The sequence below is a fragment of the Diaphorina citri genome, unplaced genomic scaffold (genome assembly GCF_000475195.1).
Source record: "Diaphorina citri unplaced genomic scaffold, Diaci psyllid genome assembly version 1.1 scaffold164, whole genome shotgun sequence".
NCBI lineage: Eukaryota > Metazoa > Arthropoda > Insecta > Hemiptera > Psyllidae > Diaphorina > Diaphorina citri.
Window position 1 is genome coordinate 43,190 of NW_007377601.1, and position 22,045 is coordinate 65,234.

Genomic DNA, 22,045 nt, shown 5'->3' on the forward strand with positions numbered 1-22,045 from the left:
CCCCTCTATTAAACCTAAAAAAAATAATAATCTATTAAAAATAAAAAAAAAAAAAAAAAAAAAATGCTTGCTCAATAAATAACTAAAAAAGTTCAAGCATGCTTGAATGTGTGGTGGGCATTAGAAAGGCTTTTCCATCTACTGAAAGATACACCAAGGTGAAAATATGAGTGGATATCTGCACCACCTCTCGGTTATGCTATGCCACAGGGAACAAGAAGCCTCACAAAGCATCTGTCTGATTGATAAGATAAGAAATGGTGACGAATCACTATCAAATTAATTTCAAACCATCATGTGAAATGAAAGAGGGGCTGTGATAAACATGTGACAATTTATATTTAACAAACAAACCAACCTCAATGGTGTAGTGGTTAGCACGGTGGACTCTTGATCTCGAGGTTGGTGGTTCGAGTCCAAGTCACGTCATAAAATTTAGAGTAGTGTATTACGCGAGGAAGACATTTATGACAAGCATTTATGCGTAACACAAAATAAAAACCCTTATCCTTATTAATTTAAGATAAAAAAAAATATTGAAAAGGGTATTCTGTCTGGTAGAGATGAAAACGAAAGAAAATGACTAATCAACGATATTACCTAGGTGGCGTAGTGGTCAAGGAGGGCGTCTTGTAAACAGGAGGGCAGGGGTTCAATCCCAGCCGAGGTACAGAACATTATCCTCATTTATTTGAGAATTTGTTTGACCACAAAATAATTTGCTCTAAGGAATTAAGGACTGGGCGTAGAGAACGCCTCCGGCCGGTGTTAACAGGGTTTATACGCTTTTCCCGAAATGAAATTCCATGACTTTTCCAGAAAATTAGGAGGCGGAGGTACTTTAAAATCAGTAAGATTACCCCTTCATTTAAATAAAATATGCAATATGCAGAACGTCAAGGAATATGAGGGGGAAAGCGCCGCAGGCCGATTTTCGGGAAAACTTGATATTTAATTTGACCCTTTTTAATTTTTCACTGGGTGGCAAATTCCATGACTTTTCCAGGTTTTCTTTGAATTTTCACGATTTTCCATGACTTTTTGGCCGATTTTCAGATTCCATGACTTTTCCAGGTTTTCCCAGGTCGCATATAAACCCTGGTTAACCTCGTCCAGTTGTCACCTTCTACTGAAAACTCCATTATTATTATTATTATTATTGAATGTTACAGTCTGTTCACCCCCGGCGGGAATCGAAACCGCAACCTGGCGCTTATTACGTAAAACCGCTAACTCCCGAGAAAATTAGTAGGCTAGGCTGGCAAAAATTTAATAAGTGTGTAGAAATTAAAATTTAAAAAAGAAGAAAAAATCAGTTCCCGTGATCGAGAATTGAACCAGCTCCCTGTTGTGGTGTTGTGCCATGCCCAGGGTCTCCACTCTAAAATTTTAAAAATCACTAGATTCGAGGAAAAGAAATCACTAGATTTGACTTGAAAATCACTAGATTTCTAAATTCTCCCAAATGGTAGTTTTGCAATTTTGTGATATTTTGGTAATCACATGTATAAAATTTTAAAAGTTGATCAAAATTTGCAAATTTGGAAACTCCTCTCAATATTTCATATAATATAGATAATAACAGGTAAATAATTACCTGTTTCCATTTTCATCTTCTAATTTGCTATTTTTCTTTGCTTTAGGAAGAGCTTTCTCATCAAACTTTGGTACAGGATTCTGAGATAAAATGTGCTTCACTTCAGTGAGGTTGGCGGTCTGAAATTGTAGAAAGTAGTTGAGGAACAATCAAATGATTACTATTTTCAAATACAGCAAAAATTACAGAATGGAGATTAAGAAAATTATTTCACTAACAACCTTCTATCATAGTTTGGCCTGCTTTGCAGTAGTTGATGCTGTAATATAACAACCCATGATTATGATTACAGTTTTGTTATGGTCTGGGCTCAGGTAGGTATGAAGTTTTTTTTTTTTTTTTTTTAAACATGGCTCAGTTTTCATTGTTTTTTTGAAGACAATTTCTCAATTTCTAATAGGCAATTAGGAAACGAAAGAGGTCTTTTTATTATTAATTAATTGACAAATAATTTATTTTTAAAGAATTGAGAAAAACAAAACAAAATTCATAGTTGTGTCATGTTTAAGTCTAAATAAAATCAAAGCTATTCGGATAATAGCAGCAGTCCAGTCAGTAATGGAAGTGGTAAGTATGTACTTGGTTGAAAATAAACTAGACGACATATTCATTTTATGTATGGAGACGACAATGAGGATAAAGATACCTCCCTACCAATAGTGACTTAAATTTAAATGTTTGTTTTTTACCATGTCCATACCTACTTCTCGATGTATCAACACTTCTGCCATCATGTTTGAAGCTCAGCTTAATCTCAAATAGATATGCGTGGTTTTATGGTATTAAATGAAAGCATTTAATTGGGTTATGTACACATATTACGACAGCGACTATCATATTTATGAATTGAAACATAAAAGGATAATATGGATAATACCTAGATAGGTCGGGTAAAATAGATCTACTTTATACTTACCTATACATAGAGTACGGCATGACCAGTCCAAGAATTCAAAATAGCTTCAAACATTGTGTTCAAATCTATGCGTATTGAATGAATGACTGAGCATGATCTCAAAAAATATATAACAAAAATGTCATTTTTATTTAAAAAATTCAAACTTGTGTATTTCTTTTCCAATTTTTCATAAGTTATTATTTTCAGTGTCAAGTTCACGAATGCTCTCTCCTTGCGTGGTTTTTTTGTTTTACATATATACAGGGTGTTGAACACTTGTATGTATGTATTTTGTGGTACAACTCAAATTTGAGTCGCATACATATCGAACTTTCTCCATCGAGTTCCTCATAAAAAATCACATAGGATTGGCTCTTTACATGCCTATTTATAAAAAAACTAGTAAACTCCCTTCACACAGGGGAGTATCGAACCCGTAACTTTTCAACTGTAAGTCCAATAGTGTTATAAGTTGCACCATTCGATTCGGCGTTTAAAATCACATAGGTTTGACTACTCACATGCTTATTTGTCAATAGTCCTGTTAGGCACCTACATTAAAACAAGCTAACCAGTGCTCAAAAAGTCCAATCGCTGAGTTTAAAGCAACGCCTGTTAAATAAAATTCAATGCAACAAGCAGTACCTAGGTACTAAAAAAAAAAAAAAAAAAAAAAAAAAAAAAAAAAAAAAAAAAATTCTCTCCGTCTCTACAAGAGAAAACATTAGTCAGCAGTTACTAAAAAAAGAAGGTAAGTTCTGAAATCAACTCTGTGACCACATTTTAGGAACCGCTGCCGAACCATAAAAGTCTGAAGTGGCCATAGTTTCGGAACCGCTTGAGAACATATGGGGCTTAAACCCCAAAAATTAGTGTCACAATCGAAATAGACCCTAAAATATGGGCTTTAAGCCCCTTTTTTACTAGGGTGTAAAAAATTAAAATTCCCAAATTTGTGTAGCATATCTTGTGAACGGGACCCAAAATATGTGAAGTCATGAGGAAAATTCTGTGAACAGGTCCCACAGTAATATTGAAATAAAAAGAGACCTTTTTCATTTCCTAATTGCCTATTAGAAATGCTCTGGGAAAACGAAATCTAGTAAAAACTTGACACTTTATAATAGGAGTGCAAAAAACAATGAAAACTGAGCCATGTGATGTATTTCATGAATGGGACCCGAAAGGAGAAATCATAGACAAATTCCAGTGAACAGGCCCCGAAAGTAATATGAAAAAAGACCTCTTTCGTTTCCTAATTGCCTATTGGAAATTGTCTTCAAAAAACAATAAAAAGATAAAAACCGAGCCATGTGATGTATTTCATGAACGGGACCCGAAAGGGGAAATCATAGACAAATTCCAGTGAACAGGCCCCAAGTAATATGAAAAAAAGACCTCTTTCGTTTCCTAATTGCCTATTAAATATTGTCTTCAAAAAACAATAAAAACCGAGCCATGTGATGTATTTCATGAACGGGACCCGAAAGGGGAAATCATAGACGAATTCCAGTGAACAGGCCCCAAAAGTAATATGAAAAAAAGACCTCTTTCGTTTCCTAATTGCCTATTGGAAATTGTCTTCAAAAAACAATAAAAAGATAAAAACCGAGCCATGTGATGTATTTCATGAACGGGACCCGAAAGGGGAAATCATAGACAAATTCCAGTGAATAGGCCCCAAGTAATATGAAAAAAAGACCTCTTTCGTTTCCTAATTGCCTATTAAATATTGTCTTCAAAAAACAATAAAAGTAAAAACTTAGAGTAAAAAAAGTCTTGTATTGACCTCCTGGATGGTTTGAGTATTCTAAAAAAAATTCCGACCACCCTGTATACTTACCTACGATACAGGCCGTCAGTAAGCACACAACGCAGCCACCAATAAACGCTCGGAAAGCCAAGTCGATGGTATTCCTCCGTTGACTTGGCACCAAAGTGTTGAGGGTAGCAATGAGACATCCTACTGATCCTGGATTGGCGAATCCGCACAGAGAATAGGTTGCAATGGCTTCCGACCTTGGCTGGAAAATATTAAATTTGATTTGATTTAGCTAAAAAAAAAAAAGTTTGACAGAAGGAACTGTAACTGCTAAGGTCTTATCGTCCCGAAATCGAAGAGAGAAGAAAGACAGGATACGAGAAAGCCAGCAGTTTCGAGAACGAACCTTATCCTTTCAGGATAAAATCCGCCCCCGGCGGAAATCGAATCCGCGGCCTAGCGCTTACTACCAACCACGCTAACTAGGCTGGCTAAAAATAGTCATCGGTTGCTTATTTACGATAATCAAGCGTGCCGGGAGGCACGCGAACGTCAAGAGTTCCGGCCTGTATTAACACAAAACAGAATTTCATCTTTTTTCGGCATTTTTAGTCCGTCCTTCCTTTATTATTACAATAGTAACAAGCTGGGCCCGTCCCTCCGGGAATTTTTTAGCCCCTAGTTTATTCGATCGTGATTAGAGAAAATCAGTACCTATGTACCTACCTAATTTGTTTAATATTCAGTTTATTATTATTCTTGTTTGATTTGTTTAATATTCAGTTTATTATTATTATTCTTGATGACAGCTTGTTATAATAACTGTAAAACCTACCGAAAGTAGTCCCAGCTTCTTGACCCTGCCCAATTCCTTGTACGCTACGAACTCATTGATAACCGTTTTGAGTCCTATGAGTCGGGCCACTTCCTCACATTGACTTGGTTCCACTCCCATGATCCAGGTGAGTGGAATGAAGATCTTACCAAAGATGAACTGAAACAAGGAATTTATCCATATTCAATATATTCATAGTCAACCTTTCCCATGATACATACCTATGGCATACCTTCAAATTGTAAGGAGATGTACCTACAAACACCATTTTAAGAAATTTAACCCATTAACGCCCAGTGTAAAGCTTTCGATATCAAAGGGATTTACTTGAAGTAGAGTAAAAAACTAATATCTAGGTAGGTACCAACTATTAAACGCATTCACCACTTTTGGTAGTTTTGGTATCATTTACGTAATACTGAATCTGTTTAGACTTTAGATTCTTAGATAGGTACTAGGTACTGTATTGACATATCTGACACTCATCACCATTCAAAGTAGACACCTAGAGTTTAGATGTAGACACCTAAATCTGTATTTATAGTTATAGTATCTAGTATCTCCCCATCACTATCACAACTATACTTATGACACCTACTATCTAGTGACCTTGTATATTGATTTGTTATCAATGAATTCATGACCATGCTTGACTGACTGTTTCAACAGGTACCTACTCGTGCATTTCAAGTTCCTTATCATCAAAGTATCCACTTGAACTTCTATCACAACTATACTTATGACACCTACTATCTAGTGACCTTGTATATTGATTTGTTATCAATGAATTCATGGATTCATGACCATGCTTGACTGACTGTTTCAACAGGTACCTACTCGTGCATTTCAAGTTCCTTATCATCAAAGTATCCACTTGAACTTCAAGTATCCTCTTCTATGGGTGCCTATCTACTGACCTATCATTCTACACCGTATGGTACGACATTTAAGGTAAAAACACACTATCATCACGTCACGTCACGCCACGTGAAGTCACGGGGAGTCAGAAAGATGTAGGTAGGTAGTTCAAAGTTTTCCCATAATATTGTAGGTAATTTCGTTCAGGACATCCACACTACCATCACATCAAGTGACGTAACGTGATGGTAGTGCCACACTATCCTGAACGAAATTACCTACAATATTATGGGAAAACTTTGAACTACATCTTTCTGACTCCGCATGACTTCACGTGGCGTGATGATGGAATGTTCCTAATTTACCTCTATCGTCAAATCTTCAACGCCAACTAGAGAGCCGAACCAAATCAACATTGCGTTGCAGAATGCCACAAAGGAAACGAACGCAATGATGTTTGCAATGATACCCAACACCATTTCTGTTCCTATTTGAGCTCCTTTGCAGGCAGCGTCTATCACATTCAGATCATCACTGGAAACAGAAAAAAACTTCATTGATTATACCGATACTGGAGGAATAATAGGTAATTATTATTAATTAGATTCATATTAGACACCCAAATTAGATAATGGCTTACCTTATTTTATAATTGGCTAGGGTTCTTTGTGGATTATAGCCAATTATAAAATTATAGCCTATTATAGGCCTAGCCAATTATAAAATAAGGTAAGCCATTAATAATAGGCAAGGTGTGTAAATCCTTCACAGAACCTGCATACAAAATGGAAATATTGTTCCATCGATGCTTATTATTATGTTAAGGCGGTCTCTTCTTAGACCCTTGTGTGCCGCCATTTCCATCGATGATAGCACGATTTTGATCAATTCGAATTGATCATGGGAGCACCATAAGCTCTCAAGACAAAGTTTCAATTTGATCCGGTTCAATTTCTTCGTTGTCAATCTCATTTTGGATAAAAGGATGCAATCTGTACTGAATCGTTACCATCGTTTGAATTTTGAACACTCCTGTGAGCAATACGAATATGGTTTGTCAAACCTGCACTGGTCAAGGAAGTTGATTTTAGAATAGAATAGATACCTTGTTTATCCTGCTGTTGTGTATGATGGTGGTTTCGAACCAGTGTATTTCGGTTTTCCAATATCCAATATTGGCTAGAGTGAATTGAGAACACTCCTGTGAGCAATACGAATATGGTTTGTCAAACCTGCACTGGTCAAGGAAGTTGATTTTAGAATAGAATAGATACCTTGTTTATCCTGCTGGGATCTAACCAAGGTCCTATACCTACATTATATATTTTGACATACATATTATGAGGAACATATTTAGAAAAACTTACCTCTTCCATTTCTTAATATTACTAATTGTTGTTTTTGAGATTTCCGTTTCAGGATAGAGGATTTTGGAGTAGCTCAACGCTGAAGGCGCCGTCATTATGGACGCAGTTATAATATGGGCAGCCTGCACTCCCAGTGAAGTATAGGCAGCAAAAACCGTTCCTGCGACGGTGGAAAATCCTCCCAGCATGACGGCAGTGAGTTCAGATCTGGTCAGATCTGGCAGGTAGGGTTTGATCAGAAGAGGAGCTTCTGTCTGAAAGGACAACCAAAAGAGGTATTTAATAATATTTATAGTGTTAGGTATATGTAGAAAACCTAATGCCCAAATATAATATATATTTAATTCAGGAACACCTTTTGTGTCAGGGCACTCCAAAAATTCATTAGGTATATGTAGAAAACCTAATGCCCAAATATAATATATATTTAATTCAGGAACACCTTTTGTGTCAGGGCACTCCAAAAATTCAAAGACAATTTCTAATGGGCAATTAGGAAATAAAGGAAGTCTCTTTTTCCATATTACTGTGGGTCCTGTTCACTGAAATTTGCCTATGACTTCCCCTATTTCGCGATGAAAGTTGACTATGAAAAGAGCTTAACACCTCACCACTAACGAACAGTTCTTTCTAAACTAGTAAACTGACCCGTCTTGGGAATCCTCAGCTTAACACATATAGTGACATATATCAACTAACGTATTTAGAAGATTGTAGACTTAGGTAAAGACCCTACTCACCATTCCCAGAAAAACACTGGCACATGTGTTGACGGATTCTGCAACCGTGGTTCCCAGGTGAAAGTTGACTATGAAAAGAGCTTAACACCTCACCACTAACGAACAGTTCTTAGTAAACTGACCCGTCTTGGGAATCCTCAGCTTAACACATCTATCAACTAACGTATTTAGAGGATTGTAGACTTAGGTAAAGACCCTACTCACCATTCCCAGAAAAACACTGGCACATGTGTTGACGGATTCTGCAACCGTGGTTCCCAGAGATACTTGCAGGAGCCAGCCCAGCTTGAGGAAAATGGATTGCAACCATCCGTAGTAGAAACAAATCTGAATGATGAAACTCATGAAGAAGATGACGGACAAAACCTGCAAGTAGGGAAAGTATACAAATTAACTCTCATATTGCCAAGGAGGGGAGAAAGTAGCCACCTTTTCAAAGTGGTGTTTTAGAAACCAAATGCTACACCAGATTGGTCAAATTAAAATAGTTTAAACCTATGTACCTACTCGTATATCTATCTGCTATACCTGTTTTTGCCCTCTATTTAGTTTTGTTTAATTTGATTCCTTCGAGGAGGTACAAATTAGGTTCATAGGCAATTAAGCACTCAAGGAAACACAAACTCAATAGATTACTTTGGACACTTGGACTAAATCAATAGATCACTTTGGGCGCCAAGGAGGGGAGAAAGTAGCCAGCTTTTCAAAGTGGTGTTTTAGAAACCAAATGCTACACCAGATTGGTCAAATTAAAATAGTTTAAACCTATGTACCTACTCGTATATCTGGTACAAATTAACTCTCATATTGCCAACTCCGCCAATGCCTGTCCCAAGCCAGGATGAAAAAGGAGGAGGGGGAGGAGTAACAACCTCGTTAAAAAACCTGGGTTCAGTTGGCCCGACTGATAGCAACTCCGCCAATGCCTGTCCCAAGCCAGGATGAAAAAGGAGGAGGGGGAGGAGTAACAACCTCGTTAAAAAACCTGGGTTCAGTTGGCCCGACTGATAGCACCCTGTGAGGGCTCCTGGCGAGGGTACACGTGAAAACCGGTCAATGGCTACATGGGCGGAAGAAAATCTCCAGGATTTCAACGACTATGAAGGCAGATGAACCAACAATGATGATGAGCAGCAGCATCATCAATACAGTTCAGGGCTGAAGATAAATGATATCGGCAAGGTCTGGATTGATTAGTCAAGAGCTCAGCTGTAACAGCAGAATGGTCTTGGCACTGCGATGGAGTGGTTCTGGGGGCCCTCGCCATTATATAGCCTCCATGTATAAAACTGAAGATGACAAGTACAAATAATAACCTAGCCTCGGATGAAACTTTGCCCCGCGAACTGATTGGCACTCAGCGCATGTTGGTTGCACCCTTCATGACCAACTGTGTGAAATATGCCTAGCCTCGGATGAAACTTTGCCCCGCGAACTGATTGGCACTCAGCGCATGTTGGTTGCACCCTTCATGACCAACTGTGTGAAATATCACTTTGGGCACTTGGACAAAATCTATACATTACTTTGGACAGTTGGACAAAATCAGTGGTTTACTAATTCCTTCGAGGAAGTACAAATTAGGTTCATAGGCACTTGAGGAGGCACACAATTATTCAATAGATTACTTTGGGCACTTGGACTAAATCAATAGATTATATTGGGCACTTGGACTAAATCAATAGATTACATTGGGCACTTGGACAAAATCAATAGATTACATTGGGCACTTGGATAAAATCAATACTTACTTTAAACGCAAATACATGATACACGAACACAATTTCATCTCCGTATACAAAGGCTGCTCCCTGATATGCAAATCCAAATATTTCAACATGATTTTTTTTTTCAACAAGAGTTTCCATTAGAGTATTTAAGATGACCAAGGAGTCTTTCCTATCAATAGATTACATTGGGCACTTGGACAAAATCAATACTTACTTTAAACGCAAATACATGATACACGAACACAATTTCATCTCCGTATACAAAGGCTGCTCCCTGATATGCAAATTCCAGGAAGGTCTGGACGTGATGGCCTATACATTCCAGAACATATCTGCCGAGTGACAGACGAATTGTGACCAATCCGATGGCGAGTTGCATGATGACACCCCAGATGACAATCTTCCACGGTACCTGTAAATTAGTTAAGATTACAAATAGTTCATTTGTCAATGAGTCAATTATTAAGGTGTGTCCACTGTCCACACATAGTCGACCGGCCATCGATCGATGTCGACTGAACCGTCCACACTGCCTCGACAGCAAAGATTCTCCTCGTCGATAAACGGCCGGTCGACTATGTTTGGACACACTTTTACAAATACTTTATTTAGACTCCCAGCGTAGGACTGAATGAAAAGTCCCTTTTTGTCAACATTTTCAATAAAATTAGCGCGATATAAATTTTGGACATGACAATTTTCTCAAACCATTCAGAATGAAATTAGGGGATGTGACAGATTACCCAAAAATATTTAAAATGAAATTAAGGGATAAGACAGTTTCCTCAAAAATTTTAGAATGGACTTGGTGGATGTGACAGTTTTTCCAAACTATCTTTATAAAATTAGTGAATGTACTTCCCCAAACTATTTAGAATATGACTGTAAAAACTCTCGTTTCTTCTATCCTATACTTTTGAATTAATCCTATACTTTTGAATTACCTTCTATCAATCTATCCTATACTTTTGAATTACCTCATTAGTGGCGTTTACTTACCCTGTTGGGATATTTGGAAAACACATATCCTAAAAGAATGAAAACACCGAATCCCAGCAAGGATATGAGACGTCTCTTCTGATCCCACGCGTCAATCAGGATGAAAATGACGAACGCTATGCTGAGAATAATTTGGACGCTTATCCTTACAGTCCTGCAATGAGGAACGTAGACAACATTACCACCCCATTGTCTCGGGATTGAGTTCAATCCGAGGTTGACCTAGCTATTAAGTGTAGGAGAATCCTCGTTTAATCTCAGTTGGTAATCATAATCGAGTTGGTAACCCCATTATAAATGTTGTGGACCACGTGACCTTATTTTGGATTTGGACACAAACATTAGCTTAAAGGTCCAATTGACTTAAATGGAAGCCTGTTGCGAACTATTCCGGGGTGCTCTCAACCTCATGAGACCAACTGAGGAGCCTTTTTCAAAGAGGCATTCTATGACGAATTAAGAAACACCTTAAGAATGAAGCAGTTCCATGAAGTTTTAGTATTAATGGGTGACTTTAATGCTAAAGTGGGAAATCAAAGAATAGATGACGTTGTCGGACCACATGGTCTTGGATCACTGAACAGCTCAGGTCAAGATCTTATAAACCTTTGTTATGAACATGAACTGTTCATAACAAACACTTGGTATGAGCAAAAGGAATCCAAACGTCACACATGGACCTCACCTAATGGTTCTACTAAGAATCAAATTGATTTTATCTGTGTCAGCAAAAGATTTAGAAACTCCATCACAAATTCAAAGGCCAGACATGATGCTGACTGTGGCGGATCTGACCACAATCCAGTGATAATCCAAATGAGAGTTAAACTCAAAAGACCCGTAAAGAAGAAAGTTCATACTCACTGGAATCTAGTGTATACAACTTGATCTTTTCACATGTAGGTGATGTCCATATAGTTATAGTCAACCATGAAGACTAACCACGCAAAAAAGTCTGAAAAAATTGGCACATACACATCTGTAGGCACTTTGTCAAGTCAGAAGTCATGACCTAGGTGGGTACCCACCAACAGAAATAGCACAGCTAATATATAAATTTTCAGAAATAAAAAGTTAATTCACAATACATACCCTTTTTCTGCCATAATATTGCAGCGTATGTCAAATAAGAAAGTATACAAAGATGAATCAAAAGCTTCGTCAATAAAGAAATAATATTTTTGTGCTGTTCGAATTGGTCTCCGATTTTGGTTCGGACTTTGACAATGGCCAAACCCAATCTGTCACCATGCTGAAATGAGAAGGAAAATTCATATGAGTACAATGGAGCTCCCCAAGGTTTTGCTTTAGGGCTCTATGTCTCATTAGTAGCTGCTCCAAATTATATTTGGGGTCCCTAAATGATGCCCACATGCGCCAGTGGCAAGGATGTATGGTAACTACAATACCTACATGCATCTATGGAGGTGAAAGAATTCAGGGCCATTTGCTGGCACATTGTGTTTCAAATATCTTTAAACTAATAATGCGTATCTACATATAAGGGATAAAAATCTGGTGTGAACATCACACGACTTTCCTTGCCCTATTGAATGATGCTTATTTCAGTGTTCTTTTACCATAACTTTTACAATATGTCTAACCGTTTTGTCGCTATAGCTCAAAACCGCCAAAAAACGGTCGAAATCTGTCCAAAAGCGGTCAAAATACCGCAAACCGCAGCAACCATCTCAAACAAAGTTTCGTGTTGCATCCTTGTCACATTTGACACCTACATACCAAATTTCAAGTCTCTAGCTCTTACCGTTCTCGAGATATTTTTTTTACAGACAGACACACGGACCAATGGCTGAAACTTTGGATTTAGGCTCTAGGGACCTCAAAACGTGTTTTGACACTAAAAACTGACCATCGAAAATTTGACCCGATTACATTACTTTCCTTCCTATAGGATAAGGAAAGTAAAAAATTTACTTTCAAGGGGATTTTCCACCACTTTTTCCTGAATTCGGATTATCAAAAGAAAAGAAGGTTAAAGTAGCAACCCACAAAAACACAAATGTGAAAAAAAAGGCCAAGTTCCTATCCAAAAATGTCGGCCTATAAAAGTGGTGAGATCACTAAATCAATAGATCACTTTGGGCACTTGGACTAAATCAATAGATCACTTTGGGCACTTGGACTAAATCAATAGATCACTTTGGGCACTTGGACTAAATCAATAGATCACTTTGGGCACTTGGACTAAATCAATAGATCACTTTGGGCACTTGGACTAAATCAATAGATCACTTTGGGCACTTGGACTAAATCAATAGATCACTTTGGGCACTTGGACTAAATCAATAGATCACTTTGGGCACTTGGACTAAATCAATAGATTACTTTGGGCACTTGGACTAAATCAATAGATTACATTGGGCACTTGGACTAAATCAATAGATCACTTTGGGCACTTGGACTAAATCAATAGATCACTTTGGGCACTTGGACTAAATCAATAGATTACATTGGGCACTTGGACAAAATCAATACTTACTTTAAACGCAAATACATGATACACGAACACAATTTCATCTCCGTATACAAAGGCTGCTCCCTGATATGCAAATTCCAGGAAGGTCTGGACGTGATGGCCTATACATTCCAGAACATATCTGCCGAGTGACAGACGAATTGTGACCAATCCGATGGCGAGTTGCATGATGACACCCCAGATGACAATCTTCCACGGTACCTGTAAATAAGTTAAGATTACAAATAGTTCATTTGTCAATGAGTCAATTATTAAGGTGTGTCCACTGTCCACACATAGTCGACTGGCCATCGATCGATGTCGACTGAACCGTCCACACTTCCTTGACAGCAAAGATTCTCCTCGTCGATAAACGGCCGGTCGACTATGTTTGGACACACTTTTACAAATACTTTATTTAGACTCCCAGCGTATTGTTTTGGCACTAGTATAACCACGACTGTAAAGTAGGTACTCGGAAAACTATATTCTATATCGAGGCACACACGCTACTCATATAGAATGTGACGATGAGTGACATATATGTAGATATGCACTTTGATTTGGTCAGGCTGTTTGCCGCCTCATTAGTGGCGTTTACTTACCCTGTTGGGATATTTGGAAAACACATATCCTAAAAGAATGAAAACACCGAATCCCAGCAAGGATATGAGACGTCTCTTCTGATCCCACGCGTCAATCAGGATGAAAATGACGAACGCTATGCTGAGAATAATTTGGACGCTTATCCTTACAGTCCTGCAATGAGGAACGTAGACAACATTACCACCCCATTGTCTCGGGATTGAGTTCAATCCGAGGTTGACCTAGCTATTAAGTGTAGGAGAATCCTCGTTTAATCTCAATCATTGGTAATCATAATCGAGTTGGTAACCCCAGCATAAATGTTGTGGACCACGTGACCTTATTTTGGATTTGGACACAAACATTAGCTTAGTTGGTAATCATAATCGAGTTGGTAACCCCATTATAAATGTTGTGGACCACGTGACCTTATTTTGGATTTGGACACAAACATTAGCTTAAAGGTCCAATTGACTTAAATGGAAGCCTGTTGCGAACTATTCCGGGGTGCTCTCAACCTCATGAGACCAACTGAGGAGCCTTTTTTGAATTTGGCAAGGTAGAAAGTATTGGTCAATTGCCATTTGACGGCAGCTATTTTAAATTTGGAAAGGTAGCTTCAACCTCGATTGGCTCAAGTATACTGTAATTAATTCTTTGGGTTAAATATACACTTACATGATGAAATTCTTGAAAGCCTTGGTGGTCGTGTCGATGGAATATCGCAGCAGTATGGGAAATAGGAAGGGCTTGATGACAGTATAGTAGAACACAAACCAATAAATGAAAACAGCTGCAATAAGCAAAATCCCGAGGCCATTGCACCAATCTATTACACCCGTACCTGCAAGCAAGAAGAGACATCATGTAAAATAGAGGTAACTAGAGATAATGAATTTTGAAAGGCCAAAAATCCCCGGATATTTTCACCCATCTTTAAAAAACATGTGGTAATTATGCATAAGGCGCGTCAATGGCAAATTTACTCAAAATTTCTATATAAGAGGAAAAACTTACTTTAAGAGTGTTCTAGACGTAGTTTTGACTGGCGCGAACGACATGTTCCTTTTTGCGTTCAACCTAACCCTACAATAACACTGGTCACTGCTCATTTGTGCGTTTACAAGGCCAAAAATCCCCGGATATTTTCACCCATCTTTAAAAAATATGTATACAACTTGATCTTTTCACATGTAGGTGATGTCCATATAGTTATAGTCAACCATGAAGATACTAATCACGCAAAAAAGTCTGAAAAAATTGGCACATACACATCTATAGGCACTTTGTCAAGTCAGAAGTCATGACCTAGGTAGGTACCTACCAACCGAAATAGCACAGCTAATCTATAAATTTTCAGAAATAAAAAGTTAATTCACAATACATACCCCTTTTCTGCCATAATCTTGCAGCGTATGTCAAATAACAAAGTATACAAAGATGAATCAAAAGCTTCGTCAATAAAGAAATAATATTTTTGTGCTGTTCGAATTGGTTTCCGATTTTGGTTCGGACGAACGCAAATTCGCTGACGATGTAACACTGGAAAGAATGCTGTCTTGGTAGTATAAACAAACCTTCGCTTCGCACGGTACACGTGTTTCATCGATAAGGAGATAATGAGAATGAGATAGGCACCTAGGTAATATATTTTCCTTGTTGTACCGTCAGACTTATTTTTGTCAGATTTGAGAAGACGCCATTAACGCGAATTTGCTGACGATGTAACTTGTGAAAGGACTTTCCAGTGCTGTCTTCTGTCTTGATAGTATAAACAAACCTTCGCTTCGCACGGTAGACGTGTTTCATCGATGTGGATAATGAGAATGAGATAGGCACCTAGGTAATATATTTTCCTTGTTGTACCGTCAGACTTATTTTTGTCAGATTTGAGAAGACGCCATCTTGGATTTCCAATATATTTCCCTTGTTGTACCGTCAGACTTATTTTTGTCAGATTTGAGAAGATGCCATCTTGGATTTCCAATGGTTTACAAGACAATAATTGGCTTCAAAATATGTTATGGGTGAACCGGCGAACTAAATGCACTACCACGCCACCTAGTGGTTAAACTAATTTGGTGTTTTACTGTGGGCTTCAGAAGAAGGGAAATCGGTCCAGATTCCATAAGAAAAATATACGTCAACAAGAGTGCGTGATGTGAGGTGAGTCAACCTGCACCCATTCCCGGACTGCAACAGTGTACATTGCACAACTGAAGTATTTTATGGGGACCTGTGGAGTTATTTCTACCGGGACAAAGCCGCTATTGATACTTAATCTGCCTGTACTACATTGTGTAACACAGTGTATTGTTATGTGGGTACTTCAACTTGAGGCTGATCTATATTAAATGCCTGCGATCGATCACTACATGATAAAGTGTCTACAGAGGTAATCCCTTCATTGACATGGAGTCATCTCGTGATGGTAAGGCTTCGTCCAGAAGTTTGGTCACGTGGGGTAAACTACGAGATATTTTTGTTAAACTACGTGAGAACCAGCCTTTTTAGCTTAGAGGGTAGCGCGTCTGCCTTGTAAGCTCTCAGTTGCGGATCCCATTTCCGCCCGGGGCGGATTTTATCCTAAACAGATGAGGTTCGTTCTATGAAAGGCTGGCTTTCTCCTATAATGTCTTCCTTCTCTCTTCACTTTCGGAGCGATAAGACCTTTAGCAGTTACAGTTCAATCTATCAAACCTCTTAAAAAACCGATTCAACATTATCTGCACGTCCCATTTCCGCCCGGGGCGGACTTTATCCTAAACAGATGAGGTTCGTTCTATGAAAGGCTGGCTTTCTCCTATCCCGTCTTCCTTTTCTCTTCACTTTCGGGACGATAAGACCTTTAGCAGTTACAGTTCAATCTATCAAACCTCTTAAAAAACCGATTCAACATTATCTGCACGTAGCTCTACAAAACTACCTTGTAAACTGTTGATCATAGGTAATCCCTAGGATTATGTATGGATGATCCTCAGTCTCACTTTCTCATTTGTTGGGATATTGTGAACAAATCGAGCTACATGATCGATTCATGATTATTGATAAAATAGTACAATGACACGACAAAGTCATGACATGGTGATGCATAAAAATGTAACTCTCGTGTATGACTAGGTATAGGGACATTTTGAAGTATGTAGGTAAGATTTTATTACAGGCACGGGTTTTTAATCTTCAGATTAGTACGAGTATGTAGGACGTAGGTGTGTTAAGTACATTTAGTTAAGATAACAAAAAGTAGCTAACTATCTACTTACTTATTAGAAATACTTCACTGTAATTTTATTGGTCAAGATTTTAAGATCCCCTAAATAAAGGAGCTAAATCAATAGGTGTCTTCGGTAGTAGCCTACTGTTTGTTGGTACATTATAATATAGTTATGCACATCCACCTACCGATGCCGTAAAAACATACTAGCAGTCAGGTAGGTAGGTACCTACCCACTAGCTCTTTCTCATCCCTCTCTTTTCCCTCTCATTGATGGCATTTCGTTTTCATAGCTTTTATACATGCAACAGGGCATAGTTTCCATAGGAACCTAATTGCTTTCATATGACGATTTTGTAAAGCTCTTACAAAATTAGACCAAAGCTTCCTGGAGATGTGGAAAGTCGAGTGAACAAAGTGCAATGAAAAACCGAGGGAACATTGTGCAATGTGTGTACATGGCAATTCTGTTTACCCGTTACCATGACAACGGAATGAAGGGCTTCACAATTCCTATGGATTGAGCTTTTCCTTTGAACGACTTTACAGTCGAGTTTGGAGTTATTTCACTTTCGCCTGAAGTTATTTATTTTGTAGTCCTAAATCTAAAGCTTTTTGTTATTTGTCAAGCTAAAATCTGTTGGGTTTTAATAATCTATTATTTTTTTTAGTAATTCGTCGAGTTGGCGTTAGTTATTGTTTTGTTTTAGTCGAGTTTGACCCAGGAGCTAACAGCATGGCGGATGAGAGGCTGATAGATCCTCAGGATACGATGGTTCGGTATAGCAACCCTGTAGTCATCACCAAACGAGATGATAAAGGAGCCACCAAGGTAACTATATGGATCCTGGGACCTGTAAAAATGGCACATCCGCTAACAAAACCATACGCAGGCATTTTAGATAAATTCCCTTTAGGATGAGCTATTCTCATTATTTAGTTATTTTATTTGGTAGTAGTGAAACATCTGTTAGTCTGCTACATTGGACTTAACGGGTCTGTGCCGTAGCACGATGATTATCCTATCCATATAGTATGCCTCTCATCAGATCGCCGAAAAGAGACACAATACTCATAAATAGATGGTTGGTTTGGTGGTCACAAATAAAATTGGACCATGAGAATAGTACAAATACCTATTTTTTTTTATTTTTTTTTTAAAAAAGATGAGTGTTCCACCGCCGTTTTTATTTCGTAGCAATGGAACAACTGCTACATTAGACGCTTGTGGCCTGTGTCGTAGCCTCATCAGATCGCCGAAAAGAGACACATACATGGTTGGTTTGGTGGTTATAAATAAAATTGGACCATGAGAATAGTACAAATACCTATTGCTGCAGTAAAGGAACTTGTTGGTCTCATTCAGCTAATTTCCTCATTCTCTTCTAGATATGTGACACATTTCTTATTCTCTGTACATGATTTCAGGCCAAATCACCGGCAATGATGTTGGCAGCAGAGAAGGGCAAGGAGACGGAGGAGATTCTGGGAAATATTTGCAATCGAAAAACGAGTACAAATTTTTGTCGGTGTTGGGATTCGAACCCGGGACCTTCTGCATGGCAAGCAAGCGCGTTACCACTGGACCAACCGTGCCCCCTTGTTCGGAACTTGTTGGTCTCATTCAGCTCATTCTCTTCTAGATATGTGACATATTTCTTATTCTCTGTACATGATTTCAGGCCAAATCACCGGCAATGATGTTGGCAGCAGAGAAGGGCAAGGAGACGGAGGAGATTCTAAACAGCATTCTGCCTCCTATTGAATGGGAAGAGGATGGACAGCTGTGGAGACTACAGGTCAGATTTATTCACATTCTAGTTTCATTTGAGCAGGATAAACAAGGTATATTCTATTCTATTTCTACTTGGGGTAACAGTTAGATGGTAGGTGCTCCAAATGTTCCAAAGGTTGAAGCTCCAAATTTTTTGGAGTCTCGTCTACAGTAAAAGAGAAAAATGGAGCTGAAGGGGGGGGGGGAGGAGATAGGGCTCTATGACTCATTAGTAGCTGCTCCAAATTATGTTTGGGAGCCCTAAATGATGCCCACATGCGCCAGTGGCAAGGATGTATGGTAACTATAATACCTACATACATCTATGGAGGTGAAAGAATACAGTTCACAGAAATACTAGTTAATCTCATTTCTTACCTCTTTGGAGTATGTTTCGTTTTCGTCTTTGGGGAGAAATCCGTTTTCTGCGTTCCCATCGCTGTCTAGCGGTGTTTGGTCTTGGGCAGTAATATTAGATGCACTGGATTTTGCCTGAGGAAATACGAAATTTACGGATAGCTGAGAAAGTGATAGATATTGACTGGCATATCAGTTGGTGTTCAGAAGTTCAGAGGAAGGAAACCGGTTCAGAATTTTCAGATGAGCCAGTGACCACGCCACGTGCCAATACATGAGGTTTTTGTAAGGGGCTTAACTTCACCGTACAACTGTTGAGGTTTTTAGTGACGGGGTTTTTGCCCTCCACAAGGGACTTTGCAGTACCTAAGTATGTAATTATGTATTGACATCTGAAATGACAGATGTAAGATACCTACTTTTACAATATCTCTAACCGTTTAGTCAGTACCTATAGCTGAAAACCGCAAAAAAAAACGGTCGAAAACCGCCAAAAAGCGGTCCAAATACCGCCAACCGCAGCACCTATCTTAACCAAACGTTTTGTGTTGCATCCTTGTCACATTTTTGGACTACATACCAAGTCTGTAGCTCATACCATTCCCGAGATATTGTTAAATTACCCCAAAAACCGCCAAAAAGCGGCAAAATGCCGCCAAGCGTTGCACTGATCTTACCCAAGTTTCGTGTCGCATCCTTGTCACAATTGACAGCTGCATGCTAAATTTCAAGTCTCTAGCTCTTACCGTTCTCGAGATATTTTGTTTACAGACAGACAGAAGGACAGACAGACACACGGACCAATGGCTGAAACTTTGGATTTAGGCTCTAGGAACCTCAAAACGTGTTTTGGCACTAAAAATTGACCATCGAAAATTTGACCCTATTACATTACTTTCCTTCCTATAGGATAAGGAAAGTAAAAAGGAGACCAAAACCTAGGTTAGTGTATGGAGCTTTATGGGCCTACCTGTTACCTTCCGGAACGGCGCGGCATGCCGAGCTAAAATAAAATTAGTAAAGAAAGAAAAAGTAAAAGATCGACAATGGAAATTGGGGGGGACCCCTATGCTTTAAAAGTTTACACCCTGCAACAGCCAATCATCTAAAGGTTCTCTTTCTAAGAAATAGAAGTAGTCACCTACTTGAGTTTACTTACCTTTACGTTTCTGGTGTTATCCAACATCTCTAGGGGATCGCTAGAACTATAACTATTATTTACGGAAAAGCGGTGGAAACATTAAATCGCAACCATGCAATGTAATCAGAGTTTGCACTTTAAATCCATTTTAAATAAATATCTTCAACTGATTCACGTTTTTCAGATCCACAAGGAAAATGGTAGGTATTTAAAAAAGTATACTGTTCGCCTATTGAGACATCTGGTCCTGAGATTACAGTCTAAATAAAACACTAGATTAACTTCACAACAGAAAAACAATGAAGTTAGTTGACGGTTTTCACTATAGAACAGAACACCTAATAACCAATAACAATGAACTATTAGAAACAGACTAACTGCAAATAGTGAAAATACACTAACTCGTTTCTGCGTCTTAGAATTTAAAAAAGTATACTGTTCGCCTATTGAGACATCTGGTCCTGAGATTGCAGTCTAAATAAAACACTAGATATACTTCACAACAGAAAAACAATGAAGTTAGTTGACGGTTTTCACTATAGAACAAAACACCTAATAACCAATAACAATGAACTATTAGAAACAGACTAACTGCAAATAGTGAAAATACACTAACTCGTTTCTGCGTCTTAGAACTGTGAACTGTGATTGTTTTGGCACTAGTATAACCACGACTGTAAAGTAGGTACCTATCGGAAAACTATATTATATTCTATCTCGAGGCACACACGCTACTCATATAGAATGTGACGATGAGTGACATATATGTAGATATGCACTTTGATTTGGTCAGGCTGTTTGCCGCAACAGGGGTCGGCGCGAACGACACAATAGTGTTAAAGCGCCTAACGGAAAAAAAAAAAAAACCATTCAGAATGAAATTAGGGGATGTGACAGATTACCCAAAAATATTTAAAATGAAATTAGGGGATAAGACAGTTTCCCCAAAAATTTTAGAATGGACTTGGTGGATGTGACAGTTTTTCCAAACTATCTTTATAAAATTAGTGAATGTACTTCCCCAAACTATTTAGAATATGACTGTAAAAACTCTCGTTTCTTCTATCCTATACTTTTGAATTAATCCTATACTTTTGAATTACCTTCTATCAATCTATCCTATACTTTTGAATTACCTCATTAGTGGCGTTTACTTACCCTGTTGGGATATTTGGAAAACACATATCCTAAAAGAATGAAAGCCACACAACCTTGCCTTGGCTGAATGGGTGACAGTGATTCATCAGATCATGAGGCATTCAGGCATTGGTGCATTGAACGTGCTGGCTCCGCTGGCTATACTAGAAATCTGATCTAGTATAACGGCAGTACGGCAGCCTTATGTATTCAGGAGTGCGGTAGCTCTCCGCCCGCCCCGTCAAGTCAAAACGGTTTGACAGCACTACTAAGAGATATTGCTCGCCACAGACCATATAGCCGTTTTCAGGTATTGGTACCCTGTATGACAAGAAGGTGACATCAGAGGCCTTGTGTCACCACGTGATGTGATACCTGATACTGTTTGCCGCGTGCTAAAGTCCTCTTGGTGGAAAAAAGACAATGGGTTTGCTTGTCAATCAAATTATTGTAGCCACTTCACCCTGGTAGTGGGCTGATGTTTGTTTTATTAGGTAGGTTATCTTACTAATCTACTTGACTACAATAGCAGTAATTATATAACTAGATGTACAGGGTGTCAAAAGTGAAACCCA

The 22,045-nt window shown here is 38.5% G+C and overlaps 2 protein-coding genes across 10 annotated transcripts in view; one reads left to right on the forward strand and one right to left on the reverse strand.

Moving 5' to 3' along the window:
* Positions 1-1,593: 1,593 nt before the first annotated feature.
* On the reverse strand, positions 1,594-16,056 carry LOC103505319 (solute carrier family 28 member 3-like). The gene is made up of 11 exons (XM_026820646.1): positions 16,024-16,056; positions 15,236-15,389; positions 14,526-14,691; positions 13,868-14,021; positions 13,287-13,484; positions 8,262-8,423; positions 7,318-7,571; positions 6,316-6,484; positions 5,093-5,251; positions 4,271-4,519; positions 1,594-1,716 (listed from the first exon to the last, which is right to left on the reverse strand). Exons 1-11 carry the CDS (start codon positions 16,054-16,056, stop codon positions 1,594-1,596), a joined length of 1,821 nt encoding a protein of 606 aa, XP_026676447.1.
* Positions 15,378-22,045, forward strand: part of LOC113465305 (33 kDa inner dynein arm light chain, axonemal-like) — a 40,557-nt gene continuing 33,889 nt past the window's right edge. The window contains exons 1-3 of one of the 9 annotated variants that reach the window (XM_026820659.1): positions 15,378-15,489; positions 17,755-17,893; positions 18,744-18,860. In XM_026820659.1, coding sequence (XP_026676460.1) covers positions 17,798-17,893; positions 18,744-18,860 — 213 coding nt within the window. In that variant the 5' untranslated portion in view covers positions 15,378-15,489; positions 17,755-17,797. Of the gene's footprint in view, positions 15,490-15,554; positions 15,691-15,769; positions 16,014-16,043; positions 16,279-17,003; positions 17,279-17,732; positions 17,894-18,743; positions 18,861-22,045 lie in introns of those variants that run through there. The other 8 variants (XM_026820656.1, XM_026820655.1, XM_026820661.1 and 5 more) reach the window with 8 other exon arrangements.